The sequence below is a fragment of the Aplysia californica genome, unplaced genomic scaffold (genome assembly GCF_000002075.1).
Source record: "Aplysia californica isolate F4 #8 unplaced genomic scaffold, AplCal3.0 scaffold00216, whole genome shotgun sequence".
Classification (NCBI taxonomy): domain Eukaryota; kingdom Metazoa; phylum Mollusca; class Gastropoda; order Aplysiida; family Aplysiidae; genus Aplysia; species Aplysia californica.
In genome coordinates, this window is record NW_004797486.1 from 796,058 (window position 1) to 814,921 (window position 18,864).

At 38.6% G+C, this 18,864-nt stretch overlaps 1 protein-coding gene across 1 annotated transcript in view; it reads right to left on the reverse strand.

Moving 5' to 3' along the window:
• Positions 1-1,891: 1,891 nt before the first annotated feature.
• LOC101853699 (transmembrane protein 214-B) overlaps positions 1,892-18,864 on the reverse strand; it is a 27,939-nt gene continuing 10,966 nt past the window's right edge. Inside the window, exons 7-16 of the mRNA XM_035970067.1 lie at positions 15,453-15,534; positions 14,662-14,803; positions 13,568-13,669; positions 12,888-12,979; positions 12,070-12,235; positions 10,228-10,345; positions 9,669-9,765; positions 8,714-8,882; positions 6,876-7,027; positions 1,892-3,449 (exon numbers count right to left, since the gene is read on the reverse strand). Coding sequence (XP_035825960.1) covers positions 3,329-3,449; positions 6,876-7,027; positions 8,714-8,882; positions 9,669-9,765; positions 10,228-10,345; positions 12,070-12,235; positions 12,888-12,979; positions 13,568-13,669; positions 14,662-14,803; positions 15,453-15,534 — 1,241 coding nt within the window. The 3' untranslated portion in view covers positions 1,892-3,328. The remainder of the gene's footprint in view (positions 3,450-6,875; positions 7,028-8,713; positions 8,883-9,668; positions 9,766-10,227; positions 10,346-12,069; positions 12,236-12,887; positions 12,980-13,567; positions 13,670-14,661; positions 14,804-15,452; positions 15,535-18,864) is intronic.

Consider the following 18,864-nt stretch of genomic DNA (forward strand, 5'->3'; position numbering starts at 1 on the left):
GGACAATGTGAGAAAAAGTATGTTTGTTTTAGTAGAGGTTTTACGGCGCTCGCAACTGCATAAGGTCATATGAGCGCCAGAAGATTATAGGTGTTACAAGAGAGTAACAAACATAAAAAAGAAGGAGGGGAGATAAGGACGATAGATGTTTGATAGGAAAGAAGAAGCAAACCACACCAGAGCACCCGCCAACCACCCACAGAAAAAGTATGTTTGTGCATGGGAGTTGACTAAAATAAAGAACGACTGATATAAAGAACTATTTTTACTGCCCGAGCTTGTTCTTTAAATCAGTGTTTCACTGTATAGGCCCTACATGCACACAAATGCAACATAATTCACATACTGTATGGCCCAAAGCAAGGCTACACTGTCTGTCTTTGATCATACCTTTCCCCCGACACTCACCCTCACATGAGTAGACTTAATCCCTGAAGGAAGGTCTAAGCTTTACACACACTGCAGGTTATAAGCCATGATGCGTCTGAATACCAAATATGTATACATGCTATACGAGGTGAATCTGGTGAGCTCATGTGACTGATACTCTCAATGACAGTAGGTGTGTTGTCAGTTGTTTTGCTTCGTGCTTGCAGGATGATTTGAATTTGGAACAATTTGATCTGTTTTTTTGAGACAATTAGTTCGATATATCTGTACCGTACGAGTATTTGAGAAAAATGTTGCCAATGCAAAGAAAACGTAGCAGTTCAGTCAGGGTACAGCACATTCAATTGTATGAGCTATCTGTGATTTTGAGTTTTCCATGCTCATATTTACCTGTGCCCGACATAACACTTTCCTTTCAAAACGTGTTATATCCTTAGCCAGTACATTAGTGAGCTTACAGCCGTAAAAGGCTGTATGCACTAAAGTAAAGATAAAAAGCTCAATCCCTAAGAGAAAATGTATCAAAACTGAGTTGACAGGACTTGCAACCTTCTCACTTCCACTATGGCATTCTCATACTCATTTTTTCTCAAGAAAATAATCCTCAAACCTTTGTCCAAGAGTAGAAATATAAAACAAAAGCTTCTACTTCTTGTCCAGGAGATTACGTACAGCAGGGCTGGGGCGGATTTGTTTGTAATACTGACAATCTGAAAGGTCAGTAGAGCATAATTAATTTAGATTGTCTTCAGTAAGGCAAATGATATGGAGCATGAGCTAAAAATACAGGAAGGACCAAGTGTATCTGTACATAGAGAAAAATAATTTATTTGTTGAAATTTTCGATACACACATAACTGCAGATGTTTCAGTGTTTATTCCAAAAGCGATGAAGATGCAAATTTGAGCCCTTTTTTCAATGCAATGGAGCAAGTTTATTAATTTCTAAAACAGAATATGCTTTTGTTTTAAATTTTTCTGACATACTGATATGCATTTGACCGTACCCCAAATTAATCATAGTAGGTAAAAATGGCCAAACGAGATATATGTCAGGCAGCGTGGGGAAATCAGGCGCTTGTCAAAATAACGCAATCGGAGAAATAAGCATTTTCCCACCAGTTTGGAAATTTCTATTTTTTGGCTTAACCTCTTTTATGTCCATATATAAAAACACATTCCATGTGAATTTTACAGAAAAACATTGATTAAAGGCATACAATATGTCATTTTTCAGCCTCCAAGGACTCTTTAGGTATTGGAGTTACCAAACTTTGCAGCCATTTTCTTGGTAATTTCACCACTGAAACTAAGCGACCTCACTTCCTTCAATCGCAAATATTTTGAGTTCTATTCAAGATAAATGGATATTTCTTTCATCGGAAGCAAGGCAAATAAATCAGCTTTCAGATGATACTAATAACTCCACATGCCCAAAAATTGACAAGCGCCTGATTCCACCGCGTAGTGACACACACACACATATATATGCACACACACATTTTTGACAACTACTGACTTTATTGTACTGGCCCTGAGAACTAGAATTTCACATTCACACAGCTGCAGACGGACTCATAAGATTTGTAAACTGCAGCATGGGAAAGTAAGACCAACACAGGAACATAAGAACAGTCACCACCTCTCTCATCTTCAAAGGATACTCTTATTCTTACTTTCCTTGCAGTTGCATTGCATGGATAGCCGCATTGGTATGGAGGAAGCTTTTGTGAACTCGTAAAATGAGGTATTGCCAATGACATGGAAATTGCACAGCTGAAGGCAATAACAGTCGAGTCTGCTTATAACAAAATCTGTGGGACCCCTGGACTTTCTGAAGTTTGGCCAGGTTTTTGGTTTTGGGAGGCTGCTCAGGTATAGAGAAAAAAAATGGGGGATTTTAATTTCTTTTGGTTTACCATTGTTATGGATTAATAGTGTTTGATTTAAGTGGACTCCACTGTATGTTGATGCTACTGATTCTAAATCTCCATCATTGTGTAAAAGAGAAACATGGAAACAAAATGATGTACATCTCTGTTATTTGATGTAAATCAAAATGAGAAACATCTAATTAAAAGTTAACTGAAGTCTATCTTTATAAGTTTGAAGAGAACCACAAGAAAGCCTGAACAAGTACGTTATTTAAAAGTGTTAAATACTGTGGATCCTACAAACACCCAGCGTGTTCTATTGTAGGCAGGGTAACCATACAGTGCAAGAGGTAAAAGGTGAATTATGTTCACGCTAGAACTAGAACAAGGCCCTTACCAGCAGGCTATTATTAAGGCGTTTGTTAACTTTGCCTGTAAAAAAACACCACTCTCCAGTACGAAAGTATTGTAAGCATCATATGTTAGAAGTGACAGCTTCATAGATGCTCTCTTTGCAACAAGTGTCAACTGGGGTCTTATATACCAAAGCATGAGCTTCAGTAATGACACTGAACACTTTGTTTCAAAGTTACTAGCAGTGATAACCATTTATGCAGGACTATTTTCCCTGCTCCCACTTTTATTCATATCACAAGAAAGAAATCAACCAACACTTGATCAGCAAATAATCTGTTGATATTATATTAAATCCAAAGAGGTCTCTCATACTAGTTCAAGTTCAAGCTTCCATTGCAATGGGTAGACTAGTACATTTTCTAAACCATTGTGCGCATAAATCTTCTTTACATCATGTAAAGTTTAATATTCACATTGCACAAAGATGTGAACAGAACAAAACAGTTGACAAAAGATTCACAGAAACAAAACTGTGATGATCAGGCAAAACAACATCAAAACCCCACCCAAACTAAATATATATGAGAGTTGAGAGTAATGCTTTTTGACCAGGTAAAACATTAAGTAATACAATTGGACATTGGAAAGCAACAAACAAAAAAACAAAGTTCTCGGTGCATGCAATGCTCTCGGTCACATGTACTGAATTATTTGACAACATAAAGAACATTTTTGTCACACCATGCCCACAAAGTAGACATATAACTTTGTGCTTCAGAAAGACTCCACATCAGAGCGGCTTGAACAGATTCTTTGGAAAGTGCCCCTCTGCAATGAAAGAAAAATATTGAGTAAATCAGTGAGCCCATATCATGGGTACCCAACACAAAATTTTCATAGCGCTAGCCGCGTGATTCAATCGCCTGCCTAAGTAATAAAATTTTCGAAAATCACTTTTTGATTCTTTTATGTAGTACAGCCTTTAATACACCTTATGTTAAAATCCCGAGTCTGAAAGATTACTGCAAAGTGTTTCAATCCTTTAGTAAATCAATTGCCTATATCACACCAGTCCCCAATTTCCACGTGATTCAACCGCCAAAGTGCCAGTTTTGCAGCCTGGTGGTGGATGGGCGGTTGAATCAAGCAGATTCAGTGGCTTGTTGAGGTGTTTACCAATCACATAGGCGGCGTGATCCACACGACTGTGGCTTTTGTCAAAACAGAGTGAGGGTAACATCAAAACAACCTTTGCTACCTTCGACTCCGATCGAACCCTATCGATAGCCAGATGATTTTTCAAAGCAGTTTGCGTAATCTATCACTAGGTTTGGTAGTGTAGAGGAGAAAGGGCAAGATGGCATCAACGAATATGTTTATACTGACTTGATCAAGTCTGTAAATTGTGGCAAAAGGTACAGACGAATGAATTAAAAAAAAAAAAGTTTATGATTGACAACTAAGGGGCGCTTATTTCACATTCGGAATAACTATTGGAAAATATTTTTATCACGACTTTTCATGTTCCTTAATTTACTTTAAGTGTGCGCCTCTTGCTGTGTCTGTCATGTACCATTCTTGAATCATTGAATAGTTAATCAGTACCGGGTAGATGATACTTAATTTTTCACTCGAAAAAAAGAGAAAAGCAACTCATAAAAATGTTCGCCCCAAAAATTATCTCTTCAACAAACCTTCAACTCAAACTCTCCAGCTCTACACTTCAATTTGAAACAAATCTCATACATTCTACCTATATGCAAAACAATACAACTGCCCTCATACAGTGGTTATTCATGACTGTTCCAAAGACAGTTTACATGACTTGGAGATGGGAGCTCCATGATATTACCAGAGAGCAGAAAAGGACAAGCAATTTTGTGATAAGTAATTCTTCGACACACCTTTTCCTATTAAGACAGACAGAATACAGGCAAAATCTAGCTTGACTATCACTTTCAAAGCCTCAGAGGCCTTTAGAGAGTATCAAAGAAAACGGAAAGAGTCACACATTGTCTCAGATGACTTTAGAGAGATATTAAAAAAGAGCAACCTGTTGTTGTATGTATGTCGGAGGGATCAATGTGATGTATGCAGGGTAGGAGAAAGAATCTAACATGACGCTTCCACAAAACCCAGTGGATGGGACCAGATTATGTCTAATGTGTATGGACTTGGAAGCGGATTTATAGTTAGTATGGTGTTGAACGCATCTGCTGCACTATAATATAACAGTTAACAAACAGGATCCAATTAGCTATGTAGGTTTTTTAAAATTTGGAAACCAGAGATGTGAAGTGCCACATTTGGCACCAGGGAGATGGACCATTGATTAACAGTGAAATCTCTTCTTGTGTCAGTAACTTCCTGGAGGAGCCTACTGACAATAAAATCCACATTCATTATATACAGAGATGGCTGTATTTATCAGACCACAATGCTACCTTGCCAAATGCAATCAGTAACATTCGTACCTGAGAGAGCAAAATTATTGAAAAGGAACAAACGCAATGGAAGTGGACAGCACATCCAGTGTAATCGAAAGGTCTCTGATAAATGGTAAGGTCTATGTGCTCATGGATAATCTTGAACATTTTTAAGAAAGCAAGACAATCTCCCCCCCCTCTTCCCCTTTTGATGTTCAATTTCTGGACCATTCAGACCGGGCTGAAACAAAAACGACCCCGTTGTCACAAACGTTCGTTGCCTATGATACACACCGAACAAAAACATCCAGTGCAAATTGAATGTTAAGACGAATGGTCTTTTTTACTAACTCTGTGAAGCCAAAGAAACAGTCCTGCCCCAGAAGACCCAACCAAATAACTGAAATAATTACTCTTATCTTTATAATTACTCTTAATCTTATTATGATTTGCTTTTGTCTGTAACTCAAACACCCAAGCGACCATTGGCGCTCATGGAATGGCGCTGATTAACGTGATTCAAACGCCTGGTCGCTGTCATACTGTCTCTTAGGTGGTTGAATCACGTAGATTTTGGTAGGTCTAAACCGCCTATGTCCAGTAACTTATGTCAGAAAGCTTTTTCTTTTTAAAATTAGTTACAGACCATCCTCCTACATCATATTTCGTCATTTATATATGAATTTCAGGTTCATAGGTACGAGCATACAGAAATAAAACAGTTTTTTGCTTCTCCTGAAAAATTTGTCTCTTGGCAGCTAGCGATATTTATTTTAAGAGAAAAATTATATTTTCAGAGGATTATCTTTTCTTTCTAGGATTTCGAGGCATGCACAAGGGAAAATCTCCAGGAGCTAAATGTGATGAACTCATCGGATGAACGTATTTAAAAATTTGTTAAAGAGCCAATACGAAATTGTAAAATCTCGATGTCCCATACATTTTTAAAGCATAAGTACGGCTCTTGTATGACATTGATTTTGATATAATCAAGACCCTTTTAAAGTATTCAAATTGATTTTCTGGTATATTTTCCAAAGGCCAAGATCAACTCAAAAGTTCTTGCTGTTTAATGAATGTAAAGTGTATCTATCAGAAATATTATAAGTGATGTTTTTTTTTCAAGTTGTCATTTTTTGCCCATTTTTATACATTGTGAAGACTGAGGAAATGCGTACATTGATGTTTATTACAATCATGTTTTTGGGGGGTTATTTTTAGGTAAGTGTTTTACGCCGCTCGCAACTGCATAAGGTCATATGAGCGCGTGGGACACACTAGACTTTTTCAGTTGGTAGGAAATTCTGAATTTTGCCCGGGCGGCGGCCAAAGCCTACTCTTATCAATTTTAGACCACAAGGGATTTCTAATGTGCGCAACTTGTACACGAGCCCTCCGAGATTTTCCCCCCTTGTCCGAGAAGGCTAGGTGTAGATCTTTCCTACCAGAAGATCAAGGGTGTGGCTGAAAGACAGCAGTAAGAAGGAGCCAAGGAGTAGCAGCAGAAAGAGTCAGGAGCCCAGAGGAGGGGGCAAAGGAGGTGAAGGGGTGGGAGCAGAAAGAGCAGGTAAAAGCAGATGACAGAACATTGCCAGAGAGCAGGAAAGGATGTGAAAGGAGACAATTTTAGAGAAGAAAATTTTTCGGTCGTTACCCGGATTCGAACCCGGGACCTTTGAATGAGAGGCCAACACCTTAACCTGTAGGCCACGAGCCCCCCCCCCAATTTGTCTTTGAATCTAAATACTTATATACATAAAAAAACCACACAAAAAAAACAATGGTACAACAAGTCTAGAAAATGATATGTTCTGGTTGGTACACTTACGTAAAAACATGCTCTGTGAGCCAATGGTGAGCATCGGCGGCCATATGTAATGAGTGCTTCCATATCCAGAACGAGTAGTCCTTCAGTACTTCCCATGAGAGCCATAACATTTCTTCACACCAGACCCACGTCTCCGGTGATAGCGCATAGACCTGCCGAGGGAGAAATATGTACATCATGGTTCAGAGAAGGCACTTACACCCAGGATTTCAAGAGCCTACCGGAACGACCTTGTCTAGCTGTAAGATGTCAGACTTGCTTCCTTAATTTTGAAAAACAGATTGTGAGGTCAATTTCCAGTTTACATAGATAAGGCATGTTTTCAGGAGAGGTATTTTAGCCAGTTTTTCTCACTTCATCAAACAGCAAAATATTATTTCGCGCTAGATGTCAACATGTGAATGACAACAGATTGAGCTTTACATGCTCAAGTTACAACAAAGTACACCCCAAGAGGTACTGATACTAATGATACACAGGAAAGAACTGGCTGGCCAAAAGAGGTATATATTGTAAGTTGATAAAAACCATAAAATAGCCACACCAATGACTTTTTGCCCTGTAATTTAACAAAAGCTTTCTTAAGAAAATGTTGAAAACCCAAGATTTATGCAGACTGGGTGCAAGGCAACCCCCCACCCCCCCTCCCCAAATTGATGGAAAATTTTTAAAAATTTTTTATCTCTGACAAAACTCAAATCGAAGCAAACATAAAAAAGCACTCCATTACCATATATGTCTCAAGACACAGCAGAATCAGGTGCTTGTCAATTTTTGGGCGTATGGAGTTACTAGTATCATTTTAAATGCTTTTTCATTCGCCTTTCGATGAAAAAAAATACCCATCTATTCTGAAAAGAAGTCGAGATATTTGTGATTGAAAGAGGGGGGTTCACTTGGTTTCAGAGGTAAAATTAACGAGAAAATGGCCGCCAAAGTTTGGTGACTTCCATAGCTCAAGTCGAGTCTGGAAACTGCAAATTTATATTTTCTGTGCCTTTACTCAACATTTTTCAATACAAACCACACATACATGTGTTTTTAAATGGACATAAACGGTGTTGAGTCAAACAACAAAATATCAATAGAAACTGCAAATCATGCCGAAAAATTCAGATTTCTTTCTTATCATTATTTTGACAAGCTCCTGATTTCACCATGATGCCTAATGTTTAATAGTTTTTCACACAATAGAAGAAAAAGTAACAAAACCTAACGCAAGGTCACTGACCAGCCTACAAAAACACCAAACTATTTTAAATAAAAAAGACGAAAAGAGTGACTTAAGTCATAATAGAAAAGGACAATCTGAAAACTGAAAGTCATTCCTAACATGTAACACATGCCTTTGAGGTAAAACTAAAACAATGTATTCCCAATTCGTTTGCACAGTGTAGTTCCTTGGTTTCGAAATCTCAATGGTAAACACTTTATGGAAGATGCTGAAGAAATAAGGCTGAAAATATACTGCCGCCGCGAAACGTACGAGCAGCTAGTTCGGAAGTGGTGATCCCATTGGTCAGCGCGAATCCGACAGTGTTTAAAAAATGGCGCTGAGCAGGCAAAAACAGCTCAGTGGTCAGTCCCCCCCTTTTGTTTTATCTCCACGGCGTCGCGGAACACTCCGATAGCAGGGCGGGCCTGTCCGCACGACTAGAAGAAGTGCTGCACTCATGCACGTCTTTTTGGGTCCTCACGACTATTCACGTCTAATCGTGTCAGTGTAATCACCCATAGGAAATAAAGAGGAGGGCACGACTTTTTTTGCGGCGCACTGCAGTTGGGCGTGGCAGTATATTTTCAGCCTAACAGTACAAATTTTGCAATAACTTATTTACCCAAAGATAAAAGTCCCAAGCCTTCTGTCCAGCCCAGGCCCGGTGAGGTCTTGAAGCCAGCTCGGCCTCCACGACAAAATCCTTTACTGTCACCCAACACAGAGCCAGGAAGGGGCCTACTGTCTCACACAAGTAAGCATAGTACACAGGGCAGTTCACCTTCAGCCAACTGGCGGGATGAAAATGAAAACAAATGATCAAATGGGATCTTTCTTCACATATAGTTAATTCATCAATACGATGATTTGAATATACTAAAAATTAACGATTAACAGGAAAAATGGCATGCTCGTGCCCTTGTGATTGCTCATCAAAGTTGACCACTCTTTGCTTGCCATAAGTCATAAACCCACCCAGGGGTCAGTCAATTTATTTCAAAGTAAGAAGAGATAATTTTTACAGATTGTTGGCCTGAAACATGAGTCACTACGGATTCTCCCCTTGGTGCTTTGGGTAAGATCCCATTTGCCTAAAATATGTCATTTTCTTTGCTCCCAAGCAGCAGCATCTTAGGCGGAGAATGCTGTATTATTATTGAAAAATAAGGCTACAATAAACAGATCAGAAAAATAATGTCATGCAAAAAGAGAGTAAAACTAAATATAAACACATGGTAATGATGTACTGTCATGTCTAAAAGTGCGTTTTAAAAAAAATACACCAAAAACTGTTATTTTTAGCAATATCATAGTGCCTTTTCTTGTAACTTTGTCAAATTCCTAAGAAATGTACTACTGACGCGACTGTTGGATCAATCACTAGTTTTATGTGATGATCTGCTAACGTGACATTTTCAAAGGAGGGAGAATAAGAAGTATCAGACTGTAACATAAATTGTAATTGCAGGCAATATACCACCAAAATCCACTATTATGTCGGTTAATTTATAAGTTTCAACAACACACAAAACTGGAAAAACCCCAAAAACCCATTAAATAGTAAGAAAAACATTTACTTTATGGCTAAAGTTATGAAGGTGTGTATACGTCCCCATGCCTGCTCTGCAAGGGCCAGTACTCCATAGTGCTCTAAGAATCGCATGGTTCTTGAAGCTGAAAGAAAGAAAAAAACCCACAAAATCATTGTACTAATACTATAACGACTGGCAATAAATTAGTATCGATAGTATCATGAATGGAATTGCATGGAGGCCTTGCCAGTATCTTCTGTCATTAGTTAAACCTAAACACTAGGGAGCTTCAAATACAAATTCAATTGAGACTGAGTATAGGTATAAAAAGTAACTTCTGTCGAGTGGTTTCTACTTTTTTTGGTTTCAAGGTTGCAGAATCAACACCAATAGTTTGTCCTTTTTGTCCAACCATGGTTAAAACAAGATATAAGAAAACTGCTTGGTTTAATCTTCTCAGGTCTTTGCATACATGTCTAAAAGTTGGATGATCAACAGAATCAAAAACCCATTTATGAAGGTCACTGCACACTTGGGTCCCAACACATTTTCTTTTAAAATTACAATCTGAATCCATAAGGGGTAATCACAAAGACATACTCACAGCGAAGGTTTGGGCTGGACATGATATCATAGACCACAATGGAAGCCACAACAGACACCAAGAAAAAGACCAAGAGACCCCAGGGGAAGCTTGTGCGTGTCATCTTGACCACAAGCTCCTGTGGACATATGTTTGAACATTTGAGAAACACATCAACAAATGGCGACGCCGTGCCTGGGAACAGAACGTTTAGTCAAAAGGTAAAAGGTAAGGTGCTTGCCTCTCAATATTAAGGGGATATGCGGGTGGGAAATCGGGTCAAAAATCGAATTTTCATCGAATATTCAATTTTGATGAATTTCGATTGTTTACCATTTCTACACGTTGTCATTTGATCAGTTATACTAACAAAAAGTTCTCTTCCTGAAATAAATTACCCTAGAAATATGTAGGTATAGGTCTGTCCTCTTGTGTTGTGTTGAAAAACAACTCATAAATTGAACCAAGTAACGTCATAATTCAAACAACACATTGCATCATCCTCCGAGGTGTTTGGTATCGCTGTTTAGCTCATTTTCCGCCTTTTGTGTTTCCAGAATCGACACCACGCTAGATGGCGTGGGAACAAAATATTGAGAAATTGTGAGTGAATAAGACTTTTTTGGTCGTTTTTTTTGTGATTTTCTCATTTCGCAAATTTTTTTCCACAGAAATTCGTATTACTCAATTATTTGTGAACCAAATAGGATGAAATTTTGTACACAGGTCTATTATGATTCATGCAACAGGAAAATTTGATTTGTTAAGTACTTTTTAAGAAAAATATTTTAAAACTTTAAAATATATTTCTAAAGATGTTTAACACGAGGTATAATGCATAATCCCAAAAATGCGTAAGAAAATTGGCTTTCCTAGTAAACACTATAGATGGTTTCTCTTGTCCATTCATAAAGTCGACCCTATCACATTGCATATCAAAATTTACGTCATTCTCTCCCCTCTCTAATGGCGGGTAGTGCGCATGAATATCTAGAACATGTAAATAAAGCGAAGATTTGCGCATCCACACCCTTTCGTCATTTTGGAGAACAAATTTGTACTGCCTATTTCTGCTCTGTGCAGACAAAGATCTATTTCTTGAAAATTTTTGCTCAAGGTGGTGGTGAATTTGTCTTGAAGATGTAATATAAACACTTTGAAGCTGTTCTTTATCTTAGCTGCTTTTTAAAGTTGGTTAGTGAGTGGCGAATGAGTTGTCAGGTCGTCTCGAAGTGTAGAGCTATCTATTTGAAGCAGAAACAAAGGAGAAACTTTAAAGCCTTTTTCTCAAAACTTTGGTTTCAGAACCCTGCCTTACAAAATCACCAATATCTAAAAAAAACTATTGAAGTTTTCTTACAAATTCAAAAAGCGTATTATTCAGAAATGATCTCTGTACACGAACCCCCTACCCCCCCGGGATTCTTCAAAATGTGTCATACGGTTCCTTTCACCAGGCACACACACATATTCTTAACAGTTTGGTGAAGTTTCACACCTATAAATAACTTTACTATGGGTTGAGTTATTCATAATAGGGTAACACATATCTCGCAAAGTTAGTCCTGGGGAACTGAAAGTCAAGTGTGAAGTTGGGCTGATAGGAGTTAAAAAACAAAAAAAAAACCAAAAAAAAAAAAAAAAAAAAAAAAGGAAAGGATGCATTCAAAGTACAAATGTTAACTTGTATCAATCCTAATAACTTGCAGCTATCATGGTGAAGGAGAGATAAAAAAATAACTCCCTGATACTGGTTTGTAAGTTACCCATATTGCCAAGATGAAATTTGGTAGCAGATTAAAAAAAGTCAGCAAATCACAGGGAAAAAGCAGTGTGAAGCATGTAGGCCTACATTTCCTTTACCTTGGTAGCTGCCTGACACAAGGAAAGACCATCACGACTTCCACAACCTTGAGTTTCCATTTCCTCATTGGTCACCGAAAAAGATCTGACCGTCTCTCTCAGAAGTTTTTTGTCAAACTGGGAAGACAGCTTTGACCAGTTGTTGTTGATATACTCCAAAAGAAGTCTGTGAAGCATCACATTGCCTTTAAACAGCTTGAATTACAACCTTTGGCAAAGGAAAATGGTTCTAATTAAACAAATATGACTTATGTATATTTACAGCATACAGATCTGTCTTATGCATACTTCATCAACCATTCAAAAACAAAATTAGGGTTGATATCCAAAAACTTGTCAACGACGGACAAAAAATTCATCAGGAAAGCATTTAAAGGTGACCACAAAAAAATGTCTGTCTATATATTTCATTAATAATTTCTAAATATCTACCAGTTCTGTTAAAAATTAATGTCAGTATTTTGTATGTCAGTGTATCTGGCCTTACTTATAGCGCTAATTGTGAAGTCAAAACAAATGACCCCTCAGTTGTTTTCAGGGAGATGTCAAACATTGAGGACTGAAAGGTACATCAGGCATTTGAAGGACTTAATTGAACTTGATATAAAGTGTACTATGACGAGCTAAAGGAGATAAAAATATAAATAAATGCATAAGCAGCTATATATCAAAACAAAAAAAACCTCAGTTACACATTAAATTTGAAAAAACTTCAGGACCATTGGCCTGAAGTGAGGCACACACAGTTCAGACACTTTTGGAAATCTGGATTTCTGGATTTAACCAGAAAATCGGCACCTCAGAAGACCTTGACCTACCCTGAGGCAGTAAGGTGCTTGGTGTACAGCTGGCACCAAACACTATAGGACTGCTGGTCAGTGGTCAGGCATTTCACTAGACACATCAGCAGCTGCAAAGAATAAAACAATTTTGAAGTAGGAAGTGTAATCTTCAGGTCAGGGCATTTCAAATGCAATGACCTTGCTCCTCATGGGTTACCATAGACTCATCTACAAAAGACATACAGAAATGATTAGAAGAACAGATTTCTTTTTTTATCCCCTTTCCTACAATCGTTTTTTTCTTTTATTCTTTGTCAGTTCTCAGTAAGTTCACGATGTCCATGACAAAGGGGGCGATGCTTAACCATAATACGCGTACATGAGTAACAGACCAAGCATTTTAAAATACTGCAGAATCAGCATATCATGTGCAGCAGAAACATTGTAACAACTTTTTAAGAAACAAGATATCAATATCATTTCATCAAAATGGTTATATTAGAATATTTATCTCATGAATAAAAACAGTAACAAGTATTTATGAGATACCATATAAAAATGAAAGTCTCATATATAATTCCTTACACTTCAAGAAAAGAAAAGCGGCCAATAATGAAACACAACTTTCCCTCGAGGGCCTCTCATTTCACTGTGTAGCCTTTTTAGAGGTAAATATAAAGCTATGTTACAACCTAGAGTAAATGATGAGTTCTCACCTCATTCTTGACAGCTTGATTAGTGGCAGTATTCAGCCGGGCCAGATAGGAGGGGAAAAAAGTCCTCAAGTTGTGAGAAGGAGTGTCTCCATATGCCAGCTCCTGCGAAGAAAAAGAAGAAATTCAGAAAAACCAAACAGTTGAAAACAATGTGTTATACTTTGAATCTTGTCTATCACAGACTCAATTTTTTTAGTTCCATATACTAGTGAATTAATTTCGATCCTTATACTGACACAAGTTTTGTTATTCCTCCATCAAATTGACACTAATAATTAGAGTTGGGGTGAGCGGACCAACAGATTCGAAACTCGCGGACTCAGTCAAAGCGAGCGGGTAACTGACGGCCATGCAAGTGGACTGCAAGCTTCAAGACAGTTTGTTTTTTGGGTCCGCTCCACAATTTTTTTCTCTCAGCGAGCGGATGAACTCTAACCTAGCAGACAAGAGCGAGCAGACTGTAAACCTCAAGTCAGTTCGTTTCTTGGATCCGGTCCCCAATGAGGCGAGGTTAGGCCAATTAGGTCTAATGTTTCAAGCCAATACCGGTGCCACAGGGAGTGAGAAAGGCTGGTGATGTAGTACTATGTGTGTAACCTTTCACGTCTTGTGCGGGTCACACAGTGTACCTTCCAATTTATCGCAGCGGCGAAGTTAAAAGAATCCCCAAAGGACTTGGGGGGGGGGGTGAAATTTCCGCCATGAACGCCTAACTACATTGTGGGGCAGGAGGTTGATTTGTAAATTATTTTTTGGTGGGGCAGGGGGTTGTAAGTTGTATGCAATGGAAGGAGTCTCTCCGTCCATCCGCCCACTCAAATGCATGGAGTTTCTCCCTCCCCACAACGAACTGTCTGTGGGTCCGATGTGTAGCGAGTAGTGAACTACTCTTCACAAGCGGACAGCTCGTTGCCCGTCAGCTCGTTTGCGAGTAGCTCCAGCGAACCGTTCGTTACTTGTGGACGCTGATTTAGCGAGCCTAACCCAACTTTACTAATAACACAAAAAGTGAAAGATGAGTGGTAATGATGGAATAGTTAATGTGATCAAACTATCTTTCAATTGTATGATTTTCGAAAAGGAAATTGGCATACCCTGATATTTGGGTACAAAGCCACGAGTCTCTTGCGCAGATCATTGGAAAGGTTGAAGGCAGGGCTGAACACAACATCCATCACTTGGAAGTATTCTCTCAGCGTCACGATGCCATAAGCATTCGAAACTTTCTTGTGTGTGCTGCATTGAAATTGAAATAGGGATATAAAAAAACAACATCCCCATAGAAGGCTTGCAAGTATAGACGTTCATAAAAAATGACAATGGTGAGAAGCTATGAGACACGTGTATTCAAAGGGGCAGTGTATGAGTGTTGATTTTCGTGTGATACAATGCTTTTACATTTTGAGTTACAGAAGCTGCTGGAATCACACAGTCACTTTCTTCCAATGGAGAATCAATGAATTTTGTCTTGATACATTTCCAAGAAGTTGAAATACAAGACAATGGCAATGTCTATCCCATACAGTTACACATTTTCATTGTATACTATTTGCAAGTACAAAACATTTAAGTTTAGACAAAATTTATAACTCTTTGGTGCAAGTATTAATTACTTCAAGTAGACCATACAGACATGAAGATATGACAATATTACGGCTATGCTTCCAAGATGTGATAAAACATTAGGAACTTACAGTACTGAGAGACAGAATTTTTTTTTAACACACTCAGATATAAATAAAAATAACAGTATTAAATATTTCTCAGATTCATGGAATTTCAGGAAGAATAGCACCACAGCTGTATGGTTCATTAACTGGAACAATAATACCCAAGCATTTGTCAATCCTCTCTTTTAAAAAAACAATCCAAGATTGTTTCTCACCCAATCAGCTGTTCAAGAAATTCCACAGGGTAATGGGCAACTTGTCGTACCTCCAGGGCTGGCAGCATGAGATCAAGCCACACTGAAACCAAAGACAAAAGAGTTAAAAAAAAAATTAGAACTAAATATCCATGAAATGTTAATTCCAGCCCACAGTGGGCCCCTGTAGACAGTGTACCCCAATACACAAAAAAACTTGAGAAAAATCATGATTATAACATATTTATACCACACATAGAAACCAACACTTTTAGTTTACAGCTAAATGTGAATGGGGCTTATTTGTTTGAATTGTTAAACGTATAGACTAAAAGTAAAACAAAAAATACAGTACAGTAGTCTCCGCCTAAGATCCCACCGCTTACGATCCCGGTTCGCTTAAGATCCCGCTGTTTTAAGAAAACATAATTTTTACTATACAAAAGTCACCCTTAAGATCCCGCTCTGATTCACTCCGAAGGTCTACATTCGGCTAAGATCCCGCATTTCAGATCATAATTTGCGGAAAAAAACCCGGGCGGGACAGCCAATCAACCAAGAGTGAAAATTTGAGATCAATAAACTGTCCGTCGCATCAAAGATCAGCTACTATCGTGAATGTGATCACAAACACGTTTGTAAAACTCGATGAAGCGATACAATGTTTGCCCCAGACGGGATCACACCGGGGTGTGAACTGACCGACACGTTTGTTTTCCCCGAACATCTCACTCACACCTGAGCTATCCCCCTAAACTTACATCACTCTCTGGGTGGGTAGGGCCTCCACGTTCGCTCCTGGCGGGATCACATTGAACTGTGAACTCTTCCCTGACCATTGGAGAAGTTGTTTCTACTCCCGAATTTGCGAGACAGACTGAATTTTAATTGGTGTGTTCACAACGTAATAGTGTGTAACGACAAAGGCGGTTGGGGGAGATGGAAAGCTATAAATTTTCGACAGGTAAGGGGGAGGGGAGGGGCAACTTGATAAGCGTAGATCTTGAGCCTCATGATAGGATAATAAGTGAAAATGGCACGCCTCATCCCACTATGCCCTGTGATAAGTCATCAAGGTTAACCACTCTTTGCTCGCCATACGTCATAAACCCACCAAGCGGTCACGTCAGTTCATTTTAGAGTGGAGGGAGACCATTTTACAGATTGTAAGCCTTAACATGGGTCACCGTAGATTCTTCCCTGGGTTCGTCGGTTAAGATCCCGGTTCGCCTAAGATACCGCTTTTCCTTGCTCCCGAGCACCGAGATCTTAGGCGGAGACTACTGTACTACGATTTCTTTGAGGATAAGTATTCCACTAACAACACAAAATGTTTAGGAAGATACTTACGAAAGGCAAAGCCTCAATGTTGATTTCACGAAAATCGCATCAGGTGACTAAAAAGCTTTTGAAATGAAACCAAGGAAAGGATATATTTCAGGCTCTACCCAACTTAAGGTAGGAATTACATTGTAAAATAAAGTCAATAGCTGAAATCAAAAAGAAGACTAAACCATCTTCGTAAACACTGACCTTTCAGGCCGCACTTGAAATTCTTCACCCCACACTGCCCAACAGCCCACAGGACAGACAGGCAGTTGGCAGGCCGATTCTGATGGGTCTTCAGCAGCTCCAAATACTACAGACACAAGGAAGAAGTTACAATTAAAAAAGATCCAAACTAATTGATTAAGAGTGCTGTTAAATACGAGGTGTAAGCTATGGCCACAAAAGAGGATATTTAGATAACTGTTCTGACAGGTAATTTTTAGAAAGAAAAAAACATTTAAACCCCAATCTTTTAAGGAAGTGTGTCTTAAAGATTTTAATTACAGCTTGTACACTTTCCTCTGGACGCGGATAAAACAGGATAATAAGGAATCGCTCTTTGCACACGGGTCTAAAAGTTGGATGACCAACAGAATCTAAAAGCCCATTCATAAAGGTCACCGCAAACTAAAGTCCTGATACGTTTGCTTTGATGCAAGCCTGAACTGGGTAAAAAAACCAATAGGGGATTGATTTATATAGCATACACCTAAAACATTTAAAAGTTGACATATTTTCCTAAATACCACACTCTAACGTATGCCTAAGAAACATGATTCAATTGACAGTTAGTAATTTTCGAGGCTCATATGGCGTTCGTGGAGACGTTTAGACAGCTGGGGAATGAAATCTACAAGCTTACATTGAAATGTGGGGGCAGGGTGGTGTCGCTGTCTCAAAATTAGTAATTTGTTGGCAAGGTTACAGTAAGTTATTTATTTTAGTGATTGCTTATATGCATTCAAAGAGCGGCCTTTAATATAGGGCCCAAAGAGAAAAACATTTTTATTACTGGATCAAGATTTTTGGAAAAAAATATTTTTGTTTGGTTGCTGGCCTGCAGAAGTGCCAGGCAAAGTTTTTTGGACAAAGGTAAATTCCTAAACGAGCTAGAATTTTTAAAACGCGGTCAGACGAAAGTGAACAAGTTATAGAATAGCTGTATAATCTTCTCTTTACTCCAGAATTAAGACGATGCCTTATGAAAATATGCATGAGAACTAATGATACCAGTCAGCGATAAACAAAGGAGAAAAAAACATTTCCAGAAAAACCAGTTCATACCCTGAAATGATCCTATTAAAATAATACAATCCAAATGGGTATAAATACTTGTCCCTCAAACAACAACACCCATAATATCGAGACGAAAAGAGTCAACTTAGACAGATGGTAATCTCTGGACAGTATCATGGAAAAAATGCAAGGAGGAATGTAGGAAGCGGCTTTTTTGGACAGAGATTGACTTGGATAGGTGGTTGTTAGAGCAGGTTCAATGGTATTTATACTTATTTGGATTGTAAACCCACAATACTAGGGCACTCTTTTGGTATGAAATCTAAAAGTGACATATATGTCACTAGTTAGGTCAATAAATTAAAATAAGTGAACCTGTTTTGATAGTTTTTCATCTAATAAATGAACTCCCAGTACAAGAGACTGATATTCGACAATTGCTGAAAACAAATTTGACATCAAAGTTGTCGTAAAGGAATGTGCCCAAGCTGCTGCCAGCCGCTCTGACCAAGAGCTGCTGGGAGTGGCTTGAGGAGACAAAATTTTAATGTATTTAATCAGAAATTCCACACAGCTCTTATCCTGCGTCTGTGCCCAGATGCGTATCTTATCAGCAACCAATTATGTCGGACGTGCCGGGCAGGCCACCGGGGTCACTCAGTGTGTACTGCTGGTGTACAGCGCGCGCGCCGGGAAACGTGTGTTTTCGCCATGAATACCGCGGGGGTGTGTTAACCGATGATGAAAATAATGCTCTATCTTCCATAGCTTTCTATTTATAAAGTGTAACAAACACATGAATAACCCCCTCTCACAAGCTGATAAGACATTACGAGTAGTTACGCCCATTCGAATAACCTTTCTCGAC